Here is a 27828-nt window from a genome sequence, read left to right as displayed (position 1 = left end):
GATGGGGGAACAGGGTTCCCCATACCAGATCTTGAACCACATTCTATGTTACTTTTCTAATTAAGAAGCCTTACTAGAAAGCCATTGTTCATATGGTGCCCACGTCTTCAGAAATCCCTGTACCCTCTGGTGTTTATATGCTGTAATCTTGCCCAAATTATACACAGTATGAACACGAGCTTGGATCTCAATCAGCGAAGGTACTCTACAATCTTTCCAGAAGTAAGCAAGGGCACATCTGGTGGCCACCAGCACGTATTTCATAAATCTCATGTTTTCCCTGTTATCACCAGTAGTGTTCACAAAAAGTAAAGCTTGTAATACTGTGATTTTAACAGGGTTTTGGAGGACTTCCCCCATCCAATCAGATATTTGGGACCAAACAGATTGTATTTTAGGGCAGGTCCACCACATGAAGGAATGTACCCACTGCTCCACATAATTTCCAACACTGCTCGGACAGTATTGTGCCCCTCGATCACAAAATGGCGCCCTCCACGGCGAGCCACGCCGCCAATCCTCGGTTCCTCGGAGACCAAAAGTAAGAGATGTTCGCCTTACCTGATCCTCGGCGCTTCCCGGCTGGAACCCAGGCGGTCTCCAGCTGCGGGGGGAGAGGGCAAGTACCTTCACTGCCGCGTTTGAGGATATGCACCCGCTGCCTCGTCCACGCCGGGACCGAGGCGCCTCGCTCGCCACGCCCGAGCCTCGCCCGGGGGCTATGTCCCTGCCGCGATTCGGCAACCGGACCGAGGTCTTAAACCTCCGAGGGATCACGGAAATCACCCCGGGAAACTCTACTGGGGGAGGGACCCCAAGGGTATCACCGCAGGAGTGCGGGGCTCGATGTTGCAGTAGAAATTTAGTAAGAAGAAAGTAAAAAATAGAAAGTAGATTGGAAACACGCTCAGCGAGCGTGCAGGCTCTCCAAACTGCTTTGGAGACGGAAATTACTAAGTTGCTACGCTTCCTGTAGGGGTATATATACCCGTGCTGACGTCAGATCCGTCTCCAACTGCTAGCACGAGCATACTATACCCATTCGTTCTGAGTCCATCTGGCTACACGACAGGAAATATATCATTCTCTGGTGTTTCAGCAAAACTCATTTAAAAATGGCGTCAATGCACAGCAGCATCTCAGATGGGAGTGGGGTTATGCCAGAAATGACATTCATAGTAAAAGCGGGTATTAAGTGTTCTTGTGCATATTTTGTATTAAAGAATTTTGGAATCAATATTTTACCATTTTTTTTCCAGAACTGCAAGTATTTGGGAAGTGCACCTTGCTCCTGATGAAGTAATCGAAACACGTATTGCATTGGGCTATACATGCTATAAAAGAATATTGCGGCAGCTCATGTGAACCCCATATGAGATGTTTTCCATCTATATATGCAATATTCAATACAGCCTGACTTTTTACTTGTAATTTTAAAAAACTAAAAAAACAAAAAAAAAAGCAAAACCAAACCACAAACCCCCCCCCCCAAAAAAAGCAAAATTTGAATGAGACCAATGATTACAAAAAAGCAGCATGGCACAAAAGCGGTGGCAGTGACTTTTTAAATAAAGTGACAATGCTTTAAATCCTCAGCTTGCTTTGCTTATATGAAGGTCTATACCTAATTCATCATCTTTGTGGTTAGTTGTTATTCTAGTTAGTGGAACACCTCCTAGTACCTGGGTTCATTTTCAATACATACCGTATGTACAATGTCGTCACTACACTCTGGCAACTCCCTCCCTCTTAAGCTTGCAATGCCTCCAGAGCATCAAGACTCGACAGCATAGCAGTTTTCTTCTTCCTTGATTTGGCAGCCAATGTGCCCCCACTTCAGGATTGTTCAAGACCCCTTGGGGGCCTGCCCCCCAGTTTACTCTCCCTGGAGTAGACTGATGCTCAAGTTCATCGCAAAAACATCAGGAGTTGAGCAGAAGCTGCTCGGTCAAATGGAAAGGAACCAACTAATCTTTCAGTTTCTTCCAATGCAAGTAGGTTGACTACCATGATTCCCTAACAGAGGAACAGGTTATTGGTGACCCTCTGATCAAGAGACCACTTGTGAGGCTACAGGAGTTTGCTATATTTTGAGCACCAGGAGATAAGTCATCTAGAGATAAGAACCATGATGACAGGCCTATGTCCAAATCTGCAGGGCCTCTTTGCAGATGTAAGAGCCCATGCTTCTTTGCCTTGTTTATATAAAATATGGCAACATGGCCATTTGATTGTCTGTCTGGATCAAGATACTCTTGTCCTTGAGCAGGTGGGGAAAAGCTTTCAACAAATACCACATAGCCCACAATTGCAGAAGGTGGATCTGCAGATTACTTCCTGCTTTGGACCCGAATTCTTGGATCCATAAAGTACTAATGTGAACTCCTCAACCTCTAGTGGAAGCATTGGTGGACAGCACCTATTAATGCGCTGGAATATGCAATGGAAATCCTAAGGCAAGAACTTTCAGGTTTATCCATCACTGCATAGATGCCCGCATCTCAGGAATTGTGACTATCTGATGAGAACCATTGGAGCAATTCATCCCATTGATTATGGAGGGTGCGCTGAAGGCCACAGATATGAAGGTGAGTCACTGGAACCACATGGGAAGGTCCAAAAAAAACAAAGCGGAAACCGATCCAATACTGCAGTGGCGACCAAAGTAACAAGGATCAGAGAACACCAGGAGTTCTTTATTCAGCACAGATCATAAAAAGCCCAACTCAGGCCGAGTTTCATTCATTTGAGCTGCTTCAGGGGTTATTCAGAACAAAACAGATATAACCTCATATAAATACAAATAAAAACATATACACCAAACATTCATAAAAATCATATGAAATATGAAATCAAATAAAAATATTCAAAGCCATAATAAACAAAATATATGACAACACTCAATTACAAAAAACTGGAAACATATTAAAAGTGGTCTAATCTATTGTATATTTTTAGCTTACCCAGAGAAGCTGAACTGCTGTTTGGAGACAACCACCGGCATTAATTGCAATAGGTATTTACACAATAAAAATTAATAGATTGAAAATCATCATTATCTTTATTAAAAAGTTTTTTTTAATAGACTGCACCAGTTTATTCAATATATAGGCACATATATATAATTAAACACACAGATATGAGTTTCTTTTATAAATAAGGATGTCACATTTTATTATTATTCATTTAATACAATAGATTAGACCACTTTTAATATGTTTCCAGTTTTTTGACATTGAGTGTTGTCATATTTTTCATTTATTATGGCTTTGAATACTTTTATTTGATTTCATATTATTTCATATGATTTTTATGTATGTATGGTGTATGTGTTTTTATTTGTGTTTATATGTTTTTATATGAGGTTATATCTGTTTTGTTGATAGCCCTTGAAGCAGCTCAAAAGAGCAAAACTTGGCCTGAGTCAGGCTTTTTATGATGTTCTGTGCTGAATAAAGAACTCCTGGTGTTCATTGATCCTTGTTATTTTGGTCGCTACTGGAATCACAAGGACTATCGCTACCAAGTGGGTCAGTATGACAAGGACCTACCTTGCTGACATAGTTCTGTTGCAAGCGGGATCTCACATGGCTCATTAAAATCCCAGTCCTTTTGATTGATAGAAAATTTGAAATAGCAAAAAAAATGGCAAAAGGTATTCAGAGAATCCATCTGTGCAGTAGCTTGGACAAAAAGACTGAGGGGCTTATGAGGCAGCACACATGCATGGGAACTCTGTGCATGCTAAGAACATAAGATATGCCATATTGGGTCAGACCAAGGGTCCATCAAGCCCAGTATCCTGTTTCCAACAGTGGCCAATCCAAGTCACAAGTACCTGGCAAGTACCCAAACATTAAATAGATCCTGTGCTACTAATGCCGGCAACAAACAGTGGCTATTCCCTATTGATTAATAGCAGTTTATGGATTTCTGCTAATGTGGACAAAAACCTACTGACAAATGAATGGCAAATGTTATCGCAATTTTTGAGCGTAAAGTTCAGCAATAAACATGTAAATGCTTTTTGAGCAACAGGCTGCTAGCATTAAACATTTTTCTTTATGACTCCAACCAAAGACAAAAACATGCAAATGTAATTATGAATTTAAAAGGAATGTGAAATACGATTGCTGACCCCAATATTTTTAAATGCAAATTCAGTATTATAGTCTATTTTAATTTATTGCTCTGATAGGTCTAGCAAATTCAGGGGTGGATTTATCAAAATGCGGTAAGTACCGCATGCGATAGCAAAAGGGGTGTGTTTTATGTTAATATAGTATTTATTGAAATTTGCGCTAATTACCTGTGCGAAGAGCTAAGTTAGCACAAATTGCGATACCATTTCAGATTCTGCGATAACTGCCAGACCTGTTGTATTTCCATCATTCAACCACCAGGGGACCATTGTTAATGGTCCTAGACACACAGGGGGGGGGGGGGGGAAGGGGAAGAGAAAGAGAGAGAGAGAGAGAGAGAGAGAGACTGGCCACAATATCATGGCCCATAGGTAGGTATTTGTATCCCTATGGTAGGCCCACCTAGTAACTCGAGGTGGGTTTTAGGTAACAGTGTAGGAGGTTAGGGGCCACTCTGACATTCTACGTGACATCTACGAACAGAACAGTGATCTCTTGTGAAGATTTGCTGGCCTTCGGAGTGAGGAAACTCACTCCAAGATGAGATTTGGGCAAGGTTCTCTCAGCCTAGCTTGATAATCCATCAAGCTAGGTTGAGAGAACCTTTTCTTTTCTTTATTAAAAATGTTATGTTCTGGAGCTTTCTTGGACTTGGGAGTTCAGACTTCACATGCCTACATCCCTACACTGTATAGATAATTGATTAATTCAACTCCAGTGTGGTTCACAAAAGCATAAGTCACATCTTGACCATGTATCATTTCCGGCTCTTGCCTATATAACAATGACAACAAAGGGAGCTGGAAAACACATAGTGCCAAACCAGTCTGTGCTGTGACTAATGCATCTGTGATTCCTAAACTTGGGTTTCTGGCTCTCTCCCTCACTTCCAGGTTCACAAGTGCCTCTAGAGTGCCAAGAATGGACTAGAACAGCACAGGAAGGCAGCATTATTTTCTTCCCCAACTGGACTGCAGCAGATGAGTGAAGTCACAACAATTTACATTTATTTTTATTCCCCAATTTGCAAAGTGGTTCCAGGTCATGCAAAGGGCTAAGAATTGTCAGAGGTTGTGTATCACAACATAGCATGTACAAATTCACCTATACAAAATTCTATCACTGAGTACTCCATTAAATCTCTCATAAATAAGAGGGATAAAATATGCATACACTGGAGGGTGAGGCATCTGGTACACAGTGCTTTGACTCGCTCCACTGTTCTTGTATCAGTCCTATCACAGCCAGTTTTGACGAACCGGACTTACGTTTATTAGTAAGGAAGGCTCGGAGTATCTTTCGGGCCCATATTGCTTTGGGAGACATTACTGTATAGATATCACACCAGAATCATCAATGTCCCTGACATTTGTAGCAGATTTGTTGATCAGTAATGGACATATTCTGGCTGCAGGTGGGACAAAACTTGAAATTAGCAGTCCTCATGGCGATGAAAATAGTTAAAATAAAATTTTATCATTGTATTATTTCTATTTTAAGTTTATACCCCACTTTTCTCAAAGATTCAGAGCAGCTTACAAGCATAATAGCAGAAGACAGAAAAAGTTCCATGGTCGGACTGCTGAAGAAAAATATGTAGGCTGGATCAGCAGAGACAAGAAAATAACTTAAAAAATGCCAAAAAAAACCCTAACTAGGGCAACTGCGGGTTAGTATGAGGCAAACTTAACCAGAGTAGAGAAAAAAAATACTTACGTGATTAGAGGGCTGCTAGGAAAAAACACGTCAGACATGTTCAATTGACAAAAAGGAACTGAAGGGAACAGTTAGGAACTGCCACTTGTGCACACCTAAATGTTTTCCTTTTTTTTTTTCAAGAAAGTTCTGGAAATTTACATATTTGATTGGCAAGATGCACAATCATGTGACCCATTTGTGACAGTGATGAATTTACTTGTTTTTAGAAAGAACGATTGCTATTTATAGCAATCACTGTCAGTCTACTAGAATGGAAAAGTTTATTTTAAAGCATGCAAATAAAAAGATCAATATAATTAAAAGGAGAGAACAAATGGATTTCTCCAGTTGTTTTTGAAATCCTTAACTGTGTGAACAGATGCACCAAACTTTGCCTATTTAGGAAAGTGATGTCTTTTTGGAGCATAAGTATTTTTTACTTATTCCCTCCTGAAAATTATCTGGTTACAACAAATTCTAGTGGCAGATAAAGAGAATATAGGCTTTTTAATGCCAAAACTTCTCCATAAAAGCTTTAATGTTTCAGATATATGAATTAGTTTCAGGTTCCATCAGGCAAGCACTGTGGAAAAATCTGTCCATGGGCTCATCTAGTCAGACACTGTACTTCTAGTATTTAGTACTTTGAAGAACCTTGTCAAATTAACTAAGTAATGAACTCTCTGAACAGGGTGTTTGGCGTCCGCTTAAGATGTATTAGAAAGTCAAGCAAGATCTTTAACCCAAGGAAGATATTAAAATGACAGTAAATGCCTTTGTTAGGGGGATTATTGTTCTAATTCTTTACATATGTTAGGATACCATTAAAGAGAGGCTGCATGGATGTTACAAAAGGTATGATTTCTAAAAGGTTAATGCCCTGCATTAGCACAATTTGATTTTAGATAAAATAAACTGTAAAACACTGAATTGCCAAAACACACACAGTGAATACAGTTCTTTAAATATGCAGTGCAGGGTTTATTTCTGATTTTCATCACAAATCAACATAATCAGGCACTGACACTCCTTCCTCCAATTTGATTATTCAGTTTTAGCAATCAAAATGGAACCTGCCCAAATAGATTCTAAAACAATTCCATTATAAATACAAACTGGGTTTTAATAATACATTTATCTGTATATATGAAATGAAAGAAGGGAATAGTGCTGCTACACAAACCTTGCTATAAGTCTGATAGACTGCAAACATTTCCAACTGGCTAAGAAGAAAGACAAATACTTAAACATGAATCTTATGAGAATGGCCTAGTATGCTGGAGAGAATCCTGTGTTTTGACTGAAAGATGCTCAACATTTGCCTCTACTGTAAAGGGTCGATTATGTCACTGACTAAGCATCTGAAGTAAAGAGAACATTTTTAAAATAACATTGATCTGTTTAGCGTTATTTTCATTTAAAATATTTACTGAGGGGCTACTAACTGCCTTCAGGGCTGGAAATTTCTGGTTGTTTTTCTCTTGGTGAACCTCTTGACTTTGCTTCAGGTCTTCCCACTAGAACAGTAAACTGCTTGAAAATACCTAGTGGTTTCTGCCTTTCTTCTGGTCTCTTGAGAAAAATCTTTAATGAACATGGACACAGATTAAGTACAATTTTTTTCTATTCTGTATTCATGTGTATAGAGGACTTTTACAGTGCATCATTTATTTTATAAACTTACAGTAATAAAGTACCAAGATATCAGTTACCTTTTGTAAACATCACTACTGTTCACATATGCATTTGCAAAGAAACTTTGAAAAATAAAAATAAGCACTAGGATTGCCTAGAAGTGCCAACACATTTGTCACCAGTACTTTGGTATGTATTATTACTTTAGACATTTTAATATTCAAGTAACTGTATAGCATATCTGTAACCTAGCAAGTTTGTAAGTGTTAATTGAGTATTTTATGTATAATTGATGGGTGCCTAACCTTGAAATTTTCTGTGGTTCTTTTGGGGACGAGTGTATTCATTAAAAGTAAACAAGATGAATTAAGTTTCACCTTAAAGGCACTTGTGAAGCTAAAAAAAAAATTAATAGCTTTAAAACATCAATTCAACCAGAATCCAATCATTTCCATCAAACAGAAGGAGAACTATGTTAATGAAGCATGCCTGTTAAACCAGCACTGATATAAATGTATGCTTATATCATACCTTAAATGGATGAGCAAAAATGAATTTACTTGTAGTTAACCCAGGCAAAATATGATTAATATGTATTTAATTCATACACAATTATGATGTTAATTTTTGTAGACAAAGCAGGCCTAAATTTGTTTTTGTGTTTTGTCTTTATACAGAAACATAAGTATAGTAAATATCTGAACTGAGGTGATTAAAAAGGGTCACAGTACAAAACAAAAATAAAAACATAATAAAAAATTTACATTCTCAATCAGGAAAGAAACAACTATTTGGGAATAAATCCCTCCAAAACATTTTTGACCAGCAGAAGTAAAATGCAAAAGAATTTTACAAGAGAAATTGTTTACATACATTTATCTTCAAAAAGTGTACATAGAAAATACTAGTTGCATAGGTATTTAAATAAGGCCAAACAGGAAGTTAATTAAAATGATGACCATAAGGGCACAATGGTGTCAAAATGCAACATGTCAATTTAGAGCAATAAATCTAATTAAGTCACAGTATCTTGCTAGTATTACTAACAGTGAACGGCAGTCATCCCATTCATTTCAAATGAAAACTATCAGAACTTTCACAAGTCCATAAAGAAAGTTCACTGCCTGAACCTGATCAGTGTATTAGCACAACAGTGCTTTGTACGTACCTGATTATTAACATCTTCTGTCAACAATGTAAGATTTCTAGTTAATGAAGGCAGGATGCCATTAATGGTGTACAGGAGATCCTATCCTGCAGAATCTTCACCCAATTAATAAAAAATCATTAATATAATCAAAGTTTCACTAGTAATAACTACATTAATATATGCCAGAATTCTAAATTCTAAGACTAATATAGTTCATTATGATTAGCTTGTCACAATCTGTGTTAACATAGGCAACCTGTGGACTTCCAAATATTCTTACTTTAATTACATAACAGTATTGAGCTATAAAGGTCCTCTCAAAGTTTCAAGTAGATTATTAAAACATGAAAACTATTTCTGCAAAGACACTGCCAATTTTACAGTTGTTAAAACAATTTCCATATCTACAAGTAGCTTAATTCAGACTTATGTATGGTAATATAGTAAAAACAAAAAAAATCTAGAAGACTTGAGGACAAAAATTTATGAAGATATCCTGGTTGTGTCAAAATTAAATACCTAATCCAACATGTTAACTAAAAAAAGTGCATAAACTTAGTAATACTACAAGTGTATTAAAACCATAAAAACATTTTCTAGGAGTTAGCCAGGTAGAATATTTTATAATATATTTACATTTTATTTACTATACAAATATCAGAGCACATCCATTCTGTTTCTTCAAAGCATCTGAAATAATTGTAAAATATCAAAGTCAAGAAAAAATAAATCAATACAGAATTTAGTAATTAAATAGGACACTGAATTTTGGGGGTAGTCTAATTGTGGCTCTGTGCTAAATTCAGGGTGGCGATATACTTCTTCAGTTGTTTGATCATTAAAGAAAAGATGATATTCACTTATTCTTGGATGGTGTTTCAGATTCTGTAGATTGTCTTCCATCAGTCCATGCTTGTCTTGTGTTCTTTAGTGCCAGGGTTCTTTGTTGGTCAACCACCACATAATCCACTCTTTCATCAGCCACACTGCTGCCAGAACCACTGCTCTTTTTCTGGAAAGTAAAAGTAAAATGGACAAAAAAAATCTATTTAAGGAAGAGCATATGGTATATGTCAATTGAAAGTAAGAGGTATCTATCTCAACATATGGTAGAATTCATAACAAACCCCCTTCTCCCAAAACACAAAAAGTTACTTATGGGAGGTTATAATAATGCACACAAATTCATTACTGGATGGTAATGTCTGAATTTATTAAACACAATTTAAAAAAAATGTTAAGGGATTGACCTTTTTTTTTTTTTTTAAAACAGAAGACAACCTTAAATAATAAAAATAGGACCTAGGATGGATGAAGTACAATATTAACCCTCAGAGAGACCCAGGAGGACAGACTAACCGAACTGTTAAGAGTCAGGAACCAAAGAATAGGAAGTGAAAGTGAGAATGAAAATCCATGTTAAAACCTTGCAAATCTCCTCAATAGAGGATATGTTCACTATAGGGTGGGTTTGCAAAGGCCCGCGCGCGTACAAAGTGGGGTTTTTGTGTGTGGCCAGGCCTTGCGCGCGCATTTTAAAACAGGCCTGGCCACGCGTGTAAATCCTGCTACGTGCACAAGTGTCGGGCCTAAAAAAAGGGGCGGGCTGGGGGGTGCAGGTTCTGGGCGGAGGCTGGCCGGGACGACGGCCATTAGCCGCTGTCCTGGGGAAGCGCGAGCTGGCAGCCGGCCAGCATGTGGAAACTACTTCTGCTCTGGAGGAGCAGTAAGTAGAAAAATAAAACATTTTCGGGTAGCTAGGTTGGAGTTAGGGGTCAGGGTGGAGAGGGAAAAGAGAAGGAAGGTTAGGCAGGGGGGTAAGGAACGAACTGGGGGAGGCCTGACTGCGTCGCCGTGTGTAATGTTCGAAAATTCAGACCCCCCTGCATGCGCGGCTTGCACACGTGTGCGCGGATTTTAGAATGAGGCGCGCATGTGTGCGTGGCCATGAGATTTTATAACACGTGCAGGCCAGCGCGTGCATGTTATAAAATCGGTGTGTCCATGTGTGCGTAACCAGGCTACGCATGTACATGGACGCATGTTCGCTCCTTTTAAAATCGACCCCTATTTGTGCATAGATGGATATTGTCTTTCTTTATCTTTATACATACATGTTATTCCTTATTCTACACGTGCAAATACAGCAGTGGAAATATCCTGGGTGCCTTGTACTGAGGAGAGGTGCTGCCGCTCAGGCTAGGCTAGGACAAAGTGGAGGAGTCAGGGCACTGGGCTGCACTACCATTCAGTAGTGAAGCAGACTGGTCAGGGATGAATGCATGGTAGGCTTTTTAGGAGGCTAAAGGAGAGACACAGGTAGGCTGGCTGATGGGGAAGAGAGAGCTGAATAAGAGGGGAAAGGTTGTCTGTAGGACTAGAGAAAGAATGGATTGAGGCATAAGGAGGAAAAAGTGAGAGGGAAGGGGAAGCAAAAAAAAGACCTAGAAAGGGGGGCAGGGGAAGTACAAAACAAAATACAAACTTAAAAGGAAAAAAGGAAATAAGATAAAATGATTTACCCTCGCTTCTAAAACAATTTGTTTGGCACTTAAGTTTTTCTAAATATTTTTCCACCCTTGCTTACACACACACAAACCACATTAAGCTCTCAGCTTTTTACAATCTTTTTACCTTGATAAAATGCATTATAAAAGTCAATTGCAAGTAATCTGAGAGCCATTATAACAGATATTAGAAAACAGTTGCAACATTAAAATCTTAAAATTCCTAAATATAACCAAATGTTACATTTTCTCAGAGGAAAATACTCTCTCTTCAAAAACTGACCAAATCCAAACTTGATATCCATTTTAGTGGTTATAAGATAATTTACAAGTCAGATAGCACTGTTAGGGGTTAAGGGCTTAATAAAAAATGAATTCATTTATAAAACCTCATAAAATCTTCTGTTTTTGCAATGTGAATCAGGAAATTTGTAAACAGGTTGCATTGCTCATTACTTTCTTTGGATCCATCAAGGCGCTCCTACAAATATAATGCTCAGACTTAAGAAGTCTACATTTAATTATGGATCAATGAGTGAGTAAGTCATTCTGGAATGTCTGACTTATGAAGTTACAATTTCCGAGCACTGGCCCTGAGATTTTGTGGAATAAGGGAAAGGTTACTGGACTGGGGAAAAGAAGGCCCGTGTAATCTAGTACTGGCGACAGATTAAAGCCTTTTCTTACCCTACAAGCAAAAATTAAAATATTTAAATGACTGCAGGATTAGGAGGAAGAAAACTTGAAAATATTGAAGATCAACAGTAGTCAGCTATATTAAGTTACTTATTTCCATGTAGAATGAGCTGTAATACATCTATTTTGTTAACAGGACTAGTCTATAGAACTGTATGGAAAGGTTTGTTCACTGCATTTTCCAACTTTAAATTGTAGTAAACAAAAAAAACAGCACTAAGAACAATGACTGATTTGTTAAGGCACAACAGTTTTAAATATTTTCCCTAAAATTCATTTGCACTGTATTATATTTAATTTACCTTACGAGGAGGTGTTGATTTTCCAGAGTCTAGATCCAGATCTAAATATTCCACTTGCTTGTCTGCTTTAGGCTTCACTATTGGGCTACTTCCATCATCAAGACTATTGCTGCAAAACAAATTCTAAAAGAAAAATAATTTATTAGCAAATATTCAATAAATATCATATAGACTAAAAGTATAAATAAATATCATATAGACAAAGTATTTTAACTAATTTATAGTAATGAACACCAATTCTTCCATAGAAATAAAAATTATATAAGGAGCCCAATGCTTAAGTTTCATTACTAGAAAGACTCAAAGCATGAGTAGGGACTGTGTTTTAATATTTATTTCAAATCCCTAGAACCTTATTGCTAGAAATACTTTAGTTGATGAACCTGATAAAACTATAGCAATGACTTATTAAAGTTAAATATCAACTCTTATATATGTTTCTACTGTACTTGACAATTTTCTATTGATTCGATGCAAAAATCTTACTCTACTTCAGTGCAATAAATCAATCTTCATCATCCCTCAATACATCTTTAATATTAATCACCATTTGTTTGGAGAACATAATTCCCACTCCACAGTATTTGTGTCTCACTGATGCCAAAGCTAAATATTGATGTGGGAACTTCTGGGATCTAAGTAGCTCCTCATTCTGTCACCTTAAATGCATTTCCTGACAAAATACTTCTGAAGCCTGTGAGTGATCCAATTCTTGAAAAAAATAAACGGCATTTTCCTGGAGTATTTAACCCTTGGTATTAAGTGAAATAAACTTTAACGGAGCCATAGAAACATCTCCAACGTATGCCATCTTCCCTTTATAACCCTTATACCTCCCAACCTTCCTCCTGAAAGCCTCTCCCATCTTACCCCTAAATAACTTATCCTCCCCTCCCTCCTCCCACCCTTCCCTCCCAAACACAGCCACCCCCCACAGTGGCCTGACTCCTCCATAGGGAATGGCGCCATACAGAGCAATGTCGCCACCCCCCCCCCCCCATTCACCCCCAATCAGTCATATCAGCAAGCAACACAATACAAACCATTAACTTATTAACTTTCCCGTCAGTGAATATAACTTTCCCCTCTTAATATCTTCAGTGATCAAAAGAAAACCACAGATGGCTTAACTATATCCCCCTTAAATAAATCCTGCATCTATAGCCCTATGCAGTCATGTTAAATCTTCTTCTGGAGCAGGGCCCTTCATCATTGGGATGCTGGGCTGTCGCTGTAGCAGTCTTTCACAGTTAGTCATTTGTTGCCATCTTGAAGAAGTCTCTCCCAGCCACTGCAGCTTCGTGATGTTCATCAACTGGAGGAGGTTTGGTGATGTTAATGCCTTCAGCCTTCAAAATTGCCATCACCTCTGCAACCGTGCGCACTTTAGAGTCACTTCTTCAATAGGGAATGTAAGTGAAAATGGAAACTGCCATTGACATCACACATTGTGATTTCAAAATTCCATTAATATTCCCCTAATCTCTTTCCGTTTTTGTATGCTTATAGGTGATAAGTCTTGGAAAACCTCAACTTTATGCCCTTTCCAAGTTATAGATCCTCGCCATCATCACCTTCTCCTTAATCGAGAATTCATGAAAACAGGCAACAAATTCTCTATGTTATGTTTACAAACAAAATTCAATAAAAACGTTTAAACATGAAATACAAGTAGCATAGTGAGAAGGGTGTATTTCTGAGCCCTCCCCAGAACAAACCAAACATCAACACAGTGGAAATATCAAAAGGATACTTTCCTTCCCCCTCCAAACCCAATCCCCTCTCTCCTCCCCAACTCCCACCCCCCCAGCTTCACACTGACCACCTCGAGGTGTCCCTAGGGCTGTATGGGCCCGTTCGAGTTTTATTTTTGGAATGATTTGCTCTTGGTCCTCTGAGTCTAAGAGCTGCATGCATATACCGCCCACCACCTGGAAACAGTCTCCAAATTCTGAACTCTCGGGAACTCCCCTAAATCGTAAGTTGACTCTGTATCCGATTTTCTATATCCTCTAATCAATCTTGCAAATTCTCTTAAGATTCTTTTTTTTTGTAATTTTCTTTTTATTAAAGCATTAATAAGAACCACAATATATAAATAAAAATACACAGAATAATGCATTGCAAACCTTACAGGACTGACAGAACTGTGAACCACTTTACCGGTGCTGATGTCCCTACTAACAGTTGTATATTTGTATCTACCTTCATATGTGAATATATAGAAAACAACAATCAGGTATGAATACAGAAAAACATCAATCTGAGCCGGCATGATAAGACCTAGCTATTGGTTTCTGCTCTCTATCTCACGTCAGTCTGCAACTTATATGAGAAGAATATTGCCTTCTTTTCCCTTCCCACCCTATTTCCCCTTCCACCCCCCCTCCCCCCTCCCTTATACCTTCCCCGAGCCTGTGGTCAATCCTGTTAGTGTGACCATCTCTGGTAGGCCTGCCAAATGTCATTAAATCGGGATATTCTGTCTCTCTGGATTGCTGTGAGATATTCCATATGATGTGTCCATTTAAGTCTCTGAAGAACCTCTGACCAAGTCGGCGCTCTGTCCTCCTTCCATCGTCTCGCAATTTTGCCTCTCACCACATGAGCCACCTCTCTAAGGAAAAGTTGTTGTGGCAAAGTCACATTATCCCCTGGGGCATGAAGTAGAGCCCCTTGCATAGTCCAGGTCATTTTTATATGAGGGGAATCATTACACCATTTCTCCACTTGTCCCCATAACCGTTGAAATGCAGGACATAGCCACCACATGTGTTTAAAGTCCCCCTCTATCCCACACTTTTTCCAGCATAGAGCATCTTTTTTGAGCCTCATTTTACATAATTTAGATGGAGTATAATACCATCGAAACAAAACTTTATAACTTTGTTCCACCATCTGTGCCGAGATAGAACTGCGGCTCACCGCATAGAAACATACGTCCCATTCCCTATCCGTCCAAGAGATCCCCATATCTCTTTCCCATGCTACCATATGACCCAGTGGATGTGGTAGTATTCCATTCAGTAAACTGTATAATTTTGATATTGCACCATTTACCAACTGTGCTGTCTCACAATAATCTTCCAGCAAGGTTTTCCCTTTAATCAGATCCACTCTCGCAGCTTTAGATAATATAAAATGCTTAACTGAAGGTAAGCATAATGATCTTTGCTGTTAAGGGCGTATTTAGTTTTTAAAACCTCAAATGGCAGAACCCCCTGTGTTTGCCAGAATTGTCCCATGGTATATAACCCCTTTCTCTCCCATTCCTGGAACACCTTTCATTCTGCCCCCGCAGGAAAGTCTGCACAACCCTGTATAGATGTGGAGTGTAAGAATCTACGGTCCCCTACGAGAGCTTTTTTCCAAGCTCTCCATACAGTAAAGGTGGTGGCCGTGCACAGAGAAAAACTATCCAAAGTCAGCTGTCGTAGCTCCCCTGTCCAAAACAATTGTGGTATCTTTACTCCCTTGGCCATAGCATGCTCTATATGTACCCACTGTTTAACATTAACATAATTGTGAAAATCAATAATAGCTTTTAGCTGCGATGCAGCATAATACTTAGTGAGATTGGGTACCCCCAAGCCTCCATCCATTTTGCTTTGATAGAGCACTGCCTGTGCCACTCTCGGCGGTCTTCGTTTCCAAATGAACGAAAATATCTTAGATTGTAAGCCCTTCAAATATTTAGCTGGGATGAGACAGGGAAGGGTTTGGAAGAAATACGCTAATCTTGGTAAAAAGGTCATTTTTATAGCAGCTATCCGGCCAAGCCAGGATAATATTAATCTATTCCAAGTATGTAAATCTCTTTCCAATTTCTTAAATAAAGGAAGATAGTTCTGGCGGAATATATCTCCATATTCAGCTCCAATTTGAACCCCTAAATATTTCACCATCTGCCTAGCCCATTGAAAAGGAAATAGTTCCTGTAAATGCGAAATTTGGCTGGCAGATAATGAAATAGGAAGTAGCTCCGACTTTGTTTGGTTTACTTTAAAACCAGATACTAACCCAAACCTGTCTAATTCCTCTAATAGCCTATGCAGTGACTGTGCTGGTCGTGACAATGTGAATAAGACATCATCTGCATATAAAGATATCTTGTTACATCTGTTCTCCAATCCTAATGCCCTGAATTTCCTCTGTCTGCCGGATTTTCTCCGCCATCGGTTCTAAACAGAGGGCAAACAATAATGGAGATAGCGGACACCCCTGTCTTGTGCCCCGTTGGACTTGAAAATTATCCGAATAACCCCCATTAATCTTAATACAAGCTGCAGGGGCTGTGTACAGTTCCCGTACCCACCTTAAAAATCCTCCTCCCAACCCCATCTTTTCCATTACTTTAAACAAGAAGGGCCAATGTACTCTTTTTTTGGGGTAGATGCTTTTTCAGCATCTACCCCAAATAACACAGATGAAACTGTATTCTTTTTTGCATGATATATGATGTTAATAACCTTCCGGACATTATCCCCCGCCATCCGTCCCGGCATAAATCCGGCTTGATCATCATGAATTAGGGAGGTTATAACGACCTTTAACCTGTTGGCCAGAATTTTAGCCAGCAGCTTTAGGTCTACATTTATAAAGGATATCGGCCGATAGGAACTACATTGGTTGGGTCTTTTCCCGGCTTCGGGAGAATAGTAATACCTGCAATGTTTGCTGCAGCGGTTAAGTGTCCTTCAACTCCCAAACTGTTAAACATCCGCATCAACGGTCCCACCAGTTCATCCTTAAATTTCTTATAAAAAAGTGGGGTATACCCGTTGAGTCCAGGGGCTTTCTCCGGCTTCAACTCCATAATAGCCGCTAATACTTCTGCAGCTGATATGGGTTGCCCCACCCCCTCTGTTAAAGCGGTGTCCAAACAAGGTAATTGAATTCCCTGTAGATAATTATGAATATCTTCTTCCGTGGCCCTGTCCTCCCTAGCATAAAGATCAGCAAAGAAATGATTAAATTGTTCTCGAATCCCAGCCCCGTCTACTATCAGAGATCCATCTGGTGCTTTGATTTTAGTAATCTGTGATTGGGTTGCACGGGCTTTTAAACTATGGGCTAACAGCTTCCCAGCTCTGTTCCCATGTTCATAATAGACTTGTTTGGTCAAGTCCAATTGATGAGCCAGCTCTTTGGCCTCTAACATTTTAATTCTATATCTTATGTCTATTATTTCCTTTAGTAAAACTTTCGTTGGGGTCTGTTTATGAGCTCTCTCTATTGTACTCAGTTTGTCTCTTAACTCCTTGCTTTGTTTCTCTTTCTCTCTCTTTATATATGAAGCAGTTGCTATGAGCCTCCCTCTGATGACCGCTTTTAAACACTCCCAAAGTATAACGGGTGAGGTTGCATTATCATTTATGGTGAAATATTCCCTTATGGCCGTCCGTATTTGAGTTTCTACCTTATCCTTTATCAAGGAATCGTTCAGTTTCCAAAACAGACGTCCACTCACCCCCTGTAGATGGTCAAATTCCCACCATATAGGTGCATGATCCGACCAATCTATAGTACCAATACCTACAGCCCTAGTATTACTTGCAAGTGATTTATCAATAAGAAAATAGTCTATTCTGGTGTAAGTATCGTGGGCCATTGAGTAAAAGGAATAATCCCTGCCTCCAGGATTTCTTTCCCGCCAGATATCCAATAATTGCCACTTAATAATAAAGCTCTTCAGGGCCTTCCGATCTGCTTTGGACTGTTGACCTTTTCCTTTAGAACAATCTATAAGGGGTTGCTTACCATGTTAAAGTCATCCCCCATGATTACTTTTCCGCTCAAACATTTTAGGAGTTGAGCATCAATCTGGTGCAGCACCTCCCTTTGTAGCATGTTCGGGTTATAGATATTTACCAAATTGAATAGTATTTTATTGATATAAAGTGACACTATAATGAACCTCCCTTCTGCATCTCGGTGCACCTCTTCAATTTGTACCATTAAATCTCTGGATATCAATATCCCCACTCCGGAGTATTTAGAAGTAGGCGTGCTTGCCGCTAGTAAAATATGGGCGTACTGCTGATTACTCAATCTTTCATGTTTCTTCCGAAGATGTGTTTCTTGTATAAAGATTATGGAAGCTTTCATAGATAGGACTTCCTTAAATGTCTATTTACGTTTTAATGGTGTGTTTAAGCCCTTTACATTGATAGACATCACCTTAATAGACTGCATAACCAGAAAATCTCCCCCCCAACCCTCCGAAACTCCCAAGAGACAGTACCACCCCCATAAATCTACCCACGCTTGCCAAGCCCCCTCCATGGTCACAGGCATGTTCCCCGCTTCGAAACCTCCCTCCTCCGCCCTTTCTCCCCCCCCCCTCCTTTTAGTAAAACCATATAGCTTCCCCTGTCCCCCATCCTCCCCCCTCCCCACTCCCCCCTGTACCCCCAGCTACTGAGGGAGCTTAGTTGTGAGGTGGACCACACATACCCCTCCCCCCATCCAATTTCAACCATACATGAAACTTATAACTGGTGTCTATTCAGAACTCTGACACACATCAGTAAACAGTTAAGCAATACAACTTGAGAACCAAAGCAGCAATGTAGCCCCAACACACGCAACTTCGACTTAACATCCATTCCTTTGACTGCGGAGAAATCAAGCACCTGACGATAGGGGCCAAGCCTTCAATCCACCCCCTCTCGTGCAGCACTGAAAGCTGTTTCGGATGATTTGCGGCGTAAACGGGAGCCCGATTTCCCCACTCGTTGCCACCTCGGGCGCTCATTCACTTCACTTTTCTGAGTGGAGGTCTCATGTGCTGGGATAGGGAGCCCCATTTCTGCCAACACCGCTCCTATTTCTGCTGTTGATTTAATTTGATGTGTGATGCCTCCTGCTGTAAAGGTAAGACCTCTCGGGTATAGCCATCTGTATCTAATACTCTCTCTTCGAAGAAGGGTTGTTACAGGTCTGAGTTCTCTTCTCTGTTGCAGGGTAGCAGCAGCCAAATCTTGATACAAAGTGATGGTATTTCCTTCCGAGGTTATAGTATCCATCCGTCTTGCCTGTTGCATGATTTGTTCCTTCAGACGGAAACTATGAACACAGGCGATAATGTCTCGAGGCACATTGGTTCTTGGAGCGCGAAGCGCTCTGTGTGCCCTGTCTAGCACTATAACATGGTCCTGTGTAGCAGAAACATCCGTCCCTGCATTAAGCACAACCGTGTATATCTTGCGAACCACCATGTCTACATCCTCATATGCATCTGACTCTGGGACGCCTCGTATTTGAATATTCGATCTCCTTGATCTATTTTCCATATCCTCGAGTTTCAGCAAAATCTCAGCATTAGCATTCTGTAGAGTGGTGATATCAGTTTTAAGGCGGGAGGACTCCAGTACTTGTTCCTCCATGATATTTTCCACTTCCTCAACACGGCGGCCATATTCCCCCACCTCTGAGCGGAGTTCCTCTACAGCAGCCTGCATATCAGTTTTTAAAGATTTAATATCTTTTTGTATCTCGTGGAACCACATCCGAAAATCTTCTTTGGTAAGTTCCTCAGACGACCGAATCTTATCGATGTCTGTTGTTCTGCCACCGCCTTTATTATGCAGCTCTCCCGCATCCGCCATGTTCTCTTCCCCCATTTCTGCTGTTTCTCGCAGGGCCGCGAATAGCGATCCCCCTGCTTCGTATGAGAATGCTTTTAAATCAATAGATTTTTTCTTGGCGGTCATCCTGTATTCTTTAGTGATCTCAAGTCGCTCTTTTAGACCTTAAATTCACATCGATGGCACAGATTTAGAAAGGATTAGAAAAAGGATGGGGGGAGCTAGCGCCTTAAGCGACCATCTTGCAGGGATGACGTCACTTCCCCCCCTAAATTCTCTTAAGATTCTGTTATTTTATCCCATTTATCCTGCAATTGCATCATCTCAGCCGCGTGGTCGTCTAGGCGCATCTCTGCCTCTTCTACTTGCGTGCCAAGATCAGTGATATCCTTTTGCAGGGCATTCACAGAATTAACAATCTCCTCTTTTATTGCTAACATATCCAATCACAAATCTTTAAAACCATTGCTGGAATTCATGCCAGGAAGGAGCATTGCTTGATGCAAGTCCCTAAGCTTCGGTTACTATTTCCAGCTCTTCCCGTTCGGCCCTGGCCGTCCCGACCTTACCTTCCTAATCCCGCGCCAAGACTCCGGCGTAGGTAAACTGCTTTAAATCGGGTTTCTGTGCTAATGAAACCATCTTTGCAAACCTCTTGATCTCCTCTTTCAATCTCTGTCGAGGAATCGCAAATCAGATTGCTAAATATAGCGGCTGTATGCTGATGTGATCAGGAGCAAGTGAGTTAAGCAGCCATCAGCCTGCCGGCGAGGATGTCGGCCTCGGTGATTGAGCCGGAGCCGGCGATGGACTCTGTGACGGCAATGGAATAGATACCGGTGACGGGGTTGGAACCGATGCCGGCGATGGAACTGGCATCGAAGGTGGAATTGGTGCCGGTCCTGGCATCGAAGACATGTCTCGGAGTGCATCTCGAACTGCCTGGCGGATATAACCATCTAGTTCCGCCCTTATAGCTGGTGAAGTCAGAGCAGCTATAGGGGGAGGCAGTGAAGGCAAAACCGGTATCTCCATAGGTCCCTGTGGAGGTACAGTTCTCGGCACCGATATTGGTGGGGATTGCCTAGGAGTTGCAGGCCTCGAGGGCAGTAAAGACTCCTCTCTCCGAGGTTTCTTAGGAGTTGGTTCAATAGGCATCGAGGGAACTCCGGTCATCGGGTCCGAATCCGGATCCTGAGGCCTCCAATGCCGATGTCTGTGTTTCTGTCGATGCTCGACACCCTTTGTTTCGATAATGGATGCAGACTTTATCGATGACCGGAAAGGGGTCGGTGAAGGACGATCACCTGCTTCATCTGGACAACGTCGAGTTTTTATAACAACTTTTCTAACCGTTCCAGCAGGAGACGACTGTGTCGAAATTGAAGTCGACGGCATCAGCTGAAGATAAAAAAGATGTTCCATCTTTTCCATGCGCGCTCGCCTGCCCTTCGGCGTCATTTCAGCGCATCTTGGGCACTTCGATACATCATGTCTCTCGCCGAGACAGAGTACACATTCAATGTGCGGATCCGTTATGGACATAGTGCGAGAGCAATTCGGGCACTTTTTAAAACCGGTAGCCATATCGAAGGCCGGACAGCCGTCGACGATCTTCTGACTAGGTTTACTCGATAACGGAATAGACTGGAAAATTGAAATCACTCACCGAAGATGAAAAAGAGGGAGACCCCTACGGTGGGATAACTTTTTCTGAATATTTTGAAACATTTTTGTAGTGTGTATTTACCACACAGGGCTCCTTACCCGCGAGGCTAATATCAGCGCGGAAAAAAGAAGACTGAAGGGAGACCCCTGTGGCTCAGGGAATTATGGCATGCTGGGCATGCTCAGTAGCCTCAGTGTGCCAGTCAAAAGTTTCTAGAAAGTTTGACAGAAAGTTTTCCGTGACAGGGCCAGTGACGTCACCCATATGTGAGGACTAGCATCCTGCTTGTCCTGGGATAAATTACTTTCCTGATAATTTTGTTTTCCTTAGTATAGACAGATGGACTTAGGACCTGTGGGTTATGCTCACCTGCCAGCAGATGGAGACTGAGCAAGCTGATGTCACAGTATATATACTCCTGCAGTGACCCCAGCCTGCCAGTATTCTCTTCAAAAGCAAATATGGAAAGACTAGCAAAAAACTAGATTAAAAACAAGCAACCATAAATGTACTCAATCAATAAGAAACACTGAACTCACGTAAGAACCTACCCCAAGCTAGGGACTGGATGAACACTTACCAGTAATCCCTTGGGACCTGGAGCCCCAGAGGATGACTATTGACATACTCATTCGGCAGTCAAGGGCAGGAAGCTGAGCCCATCTGTCTACACTAAGGAAGTAATTTCTCCATTTCCTAGCATGTAAACAGATGAACTCAGACCAGTGGAATGTAACAAAGCTACTCCCGAAAAGGGTGGGAGGCTGCCCACGGTCCAGTCAACACCGCATGTGCAAAGGCTGCGCCCTCTCGGGCCTGCACATCCAGATGATAAAACCTGGAAAAAGTATGTAAGGAGGATCTCGTCACAGCTTGCAGATATCATCTGGAGACAACAATCTAACCTCTGCCCATGACACTGCCTGAGCCCTAGTGGAATGAGCCCGAACCTGAGTAGGCAACAGCTTATCAGCATCCACATACGCAGTGGTGACCATCTTAATTCAGTGAGCTATTGTAGCCCGTGAAGCTGGAGCACCCTGCTTACTGGAGGATAAACAGGCAATCCATCTTCCGGAAAGGTTCAGAAACCTCCAGATACCACACAACAAGCCTCTTGACATTCAAGGGGTGCAGGAGGCGATACTCCTCCACATCCCTTACTTTATCCAGAGATGGCAAAGAAATGGACTAATTTAAAATGAAATTCCAAGACCATCTTAGGCAAGGATGGAACAGTATGCAGCTGCAACACCCCTGGATTCACCCGAAGGATCGGCTCCCAGCAAGACAAGGCCTGCAGCTCAGAAATTTGATGTGCAAAACATAGAGCCAACAGGAACAGTGTCTTCAAGGTCAATAACTGCAAGGAAACGCTACGCAGCGGATGAAACGTAGGGCCTGCCAAAAAATCCAGGACAAAGTTAAGACTCCACAAGATGCTTCACTCCCTTAAAAAATGGGCCACATCAAGGAATCACCATTCTCTGGGCCTCTGAAACAGGCAAATGCCGCAATCTGCACCTTCAAGGAATTAAGGGCCAATCCTTTATTCAACCCATCCTGCAAAAAGACCAGAATGAGTGGGACCTTAACTGAACAAGGAAGACCCCCACACTCCTCATACCAGGCCTCAAACACTCTCCAGACCCTCACATAGGCTAAGGAAGTGGAGAACTTTTGCGCGCGGAGTAAGGTGGCAATCACCGCAGAAGAACATCCATGATTCATCAGGTGAGCCCTCTCAAGGTCCAAACCGTTACACAGAACACGGTCAGATCCTCATGAAGAACCAGTCCCTGCGGCAACAGATCCATGTGCGGCGGAAAATAAGGGGGGGGGGGGGGGGGCTCCACCAGGAATCTTCAGATCTTTATGCCACAGATGCCTGGGCCAGTCCAGCGACACCAGGAGTACTAGCCTCCTGTAGCCTTCAGTTTTGTGAATTATCCTGCTCAGCCAGGGTCATGGAGGAAAGGCATAAAGCAACCTGCCCTCCGGCCATACCTGTACAAAAGCATCTATGCCCAGGGACCACGGATCTCTCCTTTGACTGAAGAATTGAGGAACTTTTGCATTGCGAAAAGTCACCATCAAGTCTAGGAATGGAAGGCCCCAGTGATCCACAATCAGCTGAAATGCCTGGGCTGACAACACCCATTCTACTGGGTCCACACTGTCCCTGCTGAGAAAGCTCACCCTTATGTTGTCTTTTCCTGCAATGTGAGAGGCCAAGATCATCTGTAGATGTCCCCCTGCCCATTCCATAATTGCTTCTATTTCCTGTGACACTTGCTGGCTCTTTGTTCCTCCCTGGCGATTGATACAGGCCACCGTTGTCGCGTTGTCAGACATCACATGGACCGCTTGACCCTGCAACCTGTGGCTGAACTCCAAGCATGCCAACTGTCCCACCCGGGCTTCCAGGTGATTGATGTTCCAGAGGGACTCTTCAGCACTCCAATGACCTTGAGCCTTCAGGCTCCTGACAGTGAGCCATCCAAACCTGGAGACTTGCATCTGTTGTGAGTACCAACCAGGTCAGGAGGACAAAGAAACTCCACTCTCAGATGAGCCTCATGCAACCACCATTGGAGGCGAGAGCAGATTTCCATCAGCTAGTGGAGACAAACCGAATAGATCTGAAACTATGGGTTCCAATGAGACAGTAGGGAGCGCTGAAGAGGACGCACATGCGCCCGCACCCACAGCACCATCTCCAGAGTTGCCGCCATCAAGCTGAGCACCTGTAGATAGACCTACACTGTCGGGCCTATAGTGTTCACCAACTGACGCACCTGAGACATCAATTTCTGAAACCAAACTTTTGGCAGGAAAACTCTGTCCTGCCCTGTGTCGAACCGAATACCCAGATACTCTGACGATTAAGATGGCTGAAGACTGCTCTTTGCCAGGTTCACCACTCAACCGAGCTCCTGCAACAAGGAGATCACCTTGTGGGTCACCAGATGGTTCTCTTCCTGAGACATGGCTCAAATCAGCCAGTCGTCCAAGCATGGGTATATCAGGATCCCTTCTCTTCTCAATGCTGCAGCAATCACCTTGGAATCATAACGTTGGAAAATGTTTTAGAGGTGGTGGCTAGGCCAAAGGGCAGCACCTGAAACTGATAATGGTGCCCTAACACCACAGAACATAGAAAATGTTGGTGTCCCAAATGGATGGGAATATAAAGGTAGGCCTAAGACAGATCCAGGGAGGTCAGAAATTCCCAACTGCACAGCTATTATCATAGAAAATGAGTCACTTTCAAATGATGGTTGACCTTCTTGAGATCTAGGATGGGACGAAAGGAACCCTCCTTCTTGGGCACAACAAAATAAATGGAATATTGCCCCATACTTTGAGACGTGGGTACTGGAACCACAGGCCTCAGAGCCTTTGAAGCGTAGACTTCACTGCCTGCTTCTTCTGCAGGGAGTGGCAAGGCGACACCATGAACATGTCCCGAGGAACACTGCAAAATTCCAGCGCATATCCTTCTCGTATTACCTCCAGGACCCACTGGTCTGATGTGATCTCGACCAACCTCTGATAAGACAGAGAGGGGAGGACTTCCAGCTGGGAAACCTCTCTTCGAGAGGTAGGCAGAGAAGGGCAGGCTACAAGCTCCGTTTTTTCACCCTCGGAGCTGTTCCATCGTGCCGCCCGTAGCCACGCCCCCTAAGTGACGTCATCGGGAGGGGCCGGAATCGCTGAGATAAATCCAGGGAAGCTGCTGTGACTTTTGGAGGACTTCCAGCTGGGAAACCTCTCTTCGAGAGGTAGGCAGAGAAGGGCAGGCTACAAGCTCCGTTTTTTCACCCTCGGAGCTGTTCCATCGTGCCGCCCGTAGCCACGCCCCCTAAGTGACGTCATCGGGAGGGGCCGGAATCGCTGAGATAAATCCAGGGAAGCTGCTGTGACTTTTGGAGGACTTCCAGCTGGGAAACCTCTCTTCGAGAGGTAGGCAGAGAAGGGCAGGCTACAAGCTCCGTTTTTTCACCCTCGGAGCTGTTCCATCGTGCCGCCCGTAGCCACGCCCCCTAAGTGACGTCATCGGGAGGGGCCGGAATCGCTGAGATAAATCCAGGGAAGCAGCGGCGCCCAGCCGCAGGCGCACAGCCGAAGCCGCGCGCTAAAGGGGCGCGCCCCTGGGCGAAAAAAAATTTTTTCTTACTACACCTAACCATATGGGCAGGAAAAGGAAATCAAAAGTTTGGACTTCATCTCCAGCGACAACGGAGGCTAGGGGGCCGATGGACCAACATGTTGTAAGGCGGGTAAGTCAATCTGCCCGCAATACAATACCTGAAATATCCTTTTCCTCGGGAGCTTCAGACAGCCCGAGCCAGCAGTTACTAACTCAACCTCACCTGGACTCAATTGTACTTCCTCAATCAGGTTTAAGGATGGAAGAAAGTGTTATGGATAATGATATACCTCTTCCCACAGTAATGGGGGAGGGGGTGGAATTGGGGTCTAATGAGGGACCTGGACTACAAATATTAAGTCCAGTAACCATAGACCCTCAGAATATAACCCTGGTGGATGTATGGAGAGCAATTAATGATTTGCAAAAGGTAATGACAGGATTTATGGCCCAGACTAATAAAGGAAATCTAGAGTTAAAAACTAATATAGAATTACATAATAATCGTTTAAAACAATTAGAGGAGGCAAGCGGGGGGGCTACAGTACAGATAGCAGCCCTGCAAACTGCAAATCATTCCTTTATTAAGGATTCTCTGACAGCTCAGCGGCAAATTGAGAGACTGGAAAATGAGAATAGGGTTAGAAACCTGAGGTTTTTAAATTTTCCAATGACCAGACTCCTTTCAGCCACTGAGTTGTTAAAGAAATACTTAAAAGAAAATTTGTTTATATTAAATATAGATGATCAATCTATTTCAAAAATATATTATGCTTTGAATTCTAGAATAAAGAGACAGGAAGGAGAAGAAGGTATGGACAGTATCCAACAAAAGTCCCCTAATTTGACCTCCTTCCTGGAGTCGTCAGTGGATGACATACCACAAAGAGCCACACTTCTTGTGACCTTTTGCAGAGAGAAGGATAAGGTTAATATTCTTGAAAAATATTTTAGGAATAAAGAGTCTTTGTTTTGTGGTTATAAAGTCCAGGTATTTCCTGATGTATCACGTACTACCCAGTACAGGAGGAAGCAATTTCTTATGTTGAAATCTAGAGTATTGTCCATAGGGGCAACATATTTTCTTAAATTCCCCTGTAAATGTGTAATAGTGTATCAGAAGAATAAGTTTATTTTTCAGGACCCATATCATTTAGAAACATTTTTAGTAGATAAAGAAAGAGGATGATTTAGAAAATAACTGCAATAAATAAAGTAATCCAGCTATATGTAATTTGATAGAAATACATTTTCTTTTGAGTTTTGCTTGTTAATGGTTCCTCCCATGTAGTGGACTATAAGATTGAGGTATAGAAAGATTTACTTGAATTTATAGTGGGCTAAGATTGTTATACCAAAAAAATTTGTTCCTTCTTTTTGCAATTTGTATAAATTTGTAAAAATCCAATAAACTATAAATATAAAGACAGAGAGGTATCCCCCTATCTCTTGGCTCCCAAAGGTGGGTGAGCAAAGCTTCAATGTAAAACTCAGGAGGAACCGCCACCTGAGCCCACTTCTCTCTTCAGCTGTATAGGACAAAAGGACTGGGACCTAGCGAAAGGCCGAGTCCTCTGGCAACCGAAGAACTGGAGATTCGCCCCACTTACTGGCCAGTTTCTTCAACTTGTTCCCAAACAAGAGCGAGCCTTTAAAAAGCATTTTTGTTAAATTAGCTTTGGAGGCTGCATCAGCTGACCAATTTTGCAACCATAATTGACGTCTGGCCGCTATCACCGAAGCCACTCCTCTGGCTGATGTAAGGACCAAATCGCAGCCTGCATCTGCTAAAAAGGCAGCCGCAGGCTCCAAAACCACTCAAATTCCTTCCAGAATCAACCTCCTGAGAGAGAAGCAGACAAGATCGTGCTACTAGGGCACAACAGGAAGCTATCTGTAAAGTCATTGCCAACACCTCAAAGGTTTACTTAAGGATAGTCTCAATCCTCCTATCATGCATATCCTCCAAGTCCGTTCCTCCCTCCACAGGAATAGTCGTCCACAGAGACAGCACAGACACACTATCACAGCTGGATCCCGGGGTACAGGCCTTCCAATGTCTGACCCCTTTTGAAATTTGCCTCTGGGGCGACCCATTCAAGATCAATCAACTCCTGAATGGCATCCATAACAGGGAAAAACCAAGAGATTTTACGCAAGGAAACCAAAATGGGATTCTTCTTTGACTCAGACAAGGCATCCGTACCAGGAACACCCAGCATCTTCAAGGGCTGAGAGATCGGGCCCGGCAGTTCATCTCTATAAAAGAATTGTAACATGGTCTGAT

At 42.0% G+C, this 27828-nt stretch overlaps 1 protein-coding gene across 4 annotated transcripts in view; it reads right to left on the bottom strand.

Annotated features, from left to right (window-relative positions):
- Positions 1–7451: 7451 nt before the first annotated feature.
- Positions 7452–27828, bottom strand: part of GAB1 (GRB2 associated binding protein 1) — a 273713-nt gene continuing 253336 nt past the window's right edge. For all 4 annotated transcript variants that reach the window (XM_029599172.1, XM_029598917.1, XM_029598996.1 and 1 more), the window contains 2 exons: positions 12131–12253; positions 7452–9637 (listed from right to left, as the gene is read on the bottom strand). In XM_029599172.1, the coding sequence (XP_029455032.1) occupies positions 9482–9637; positions 12131–12253 (279 nt within the window). In that variant the 3' untranslated portion in view covers positions 7452–9481. The remainder of the gene's footprint in view (positions 9638–12130; positions 12254–27828) is intronic.

This window comes from Rhinatrema bivittatum, chromosome 1 (assembly GCF_901001135.1).
Source record: "Rhinatrema bivittatum chromosome 1, aRhiBiv1.1, whole genome shotgun sequence".
Taxonomy (NCBI): Eukaryota; Metazoa; Chordata; class Amphibia; order Gymnophiona; family Rhinatrematidae; genus Rhinatrema; species Rhinatrema bivittatum.
Note: the sequence above shows the minus strand (reverse complement) of the source record. Positions and strands in the feature narration are given on the sequence as shown.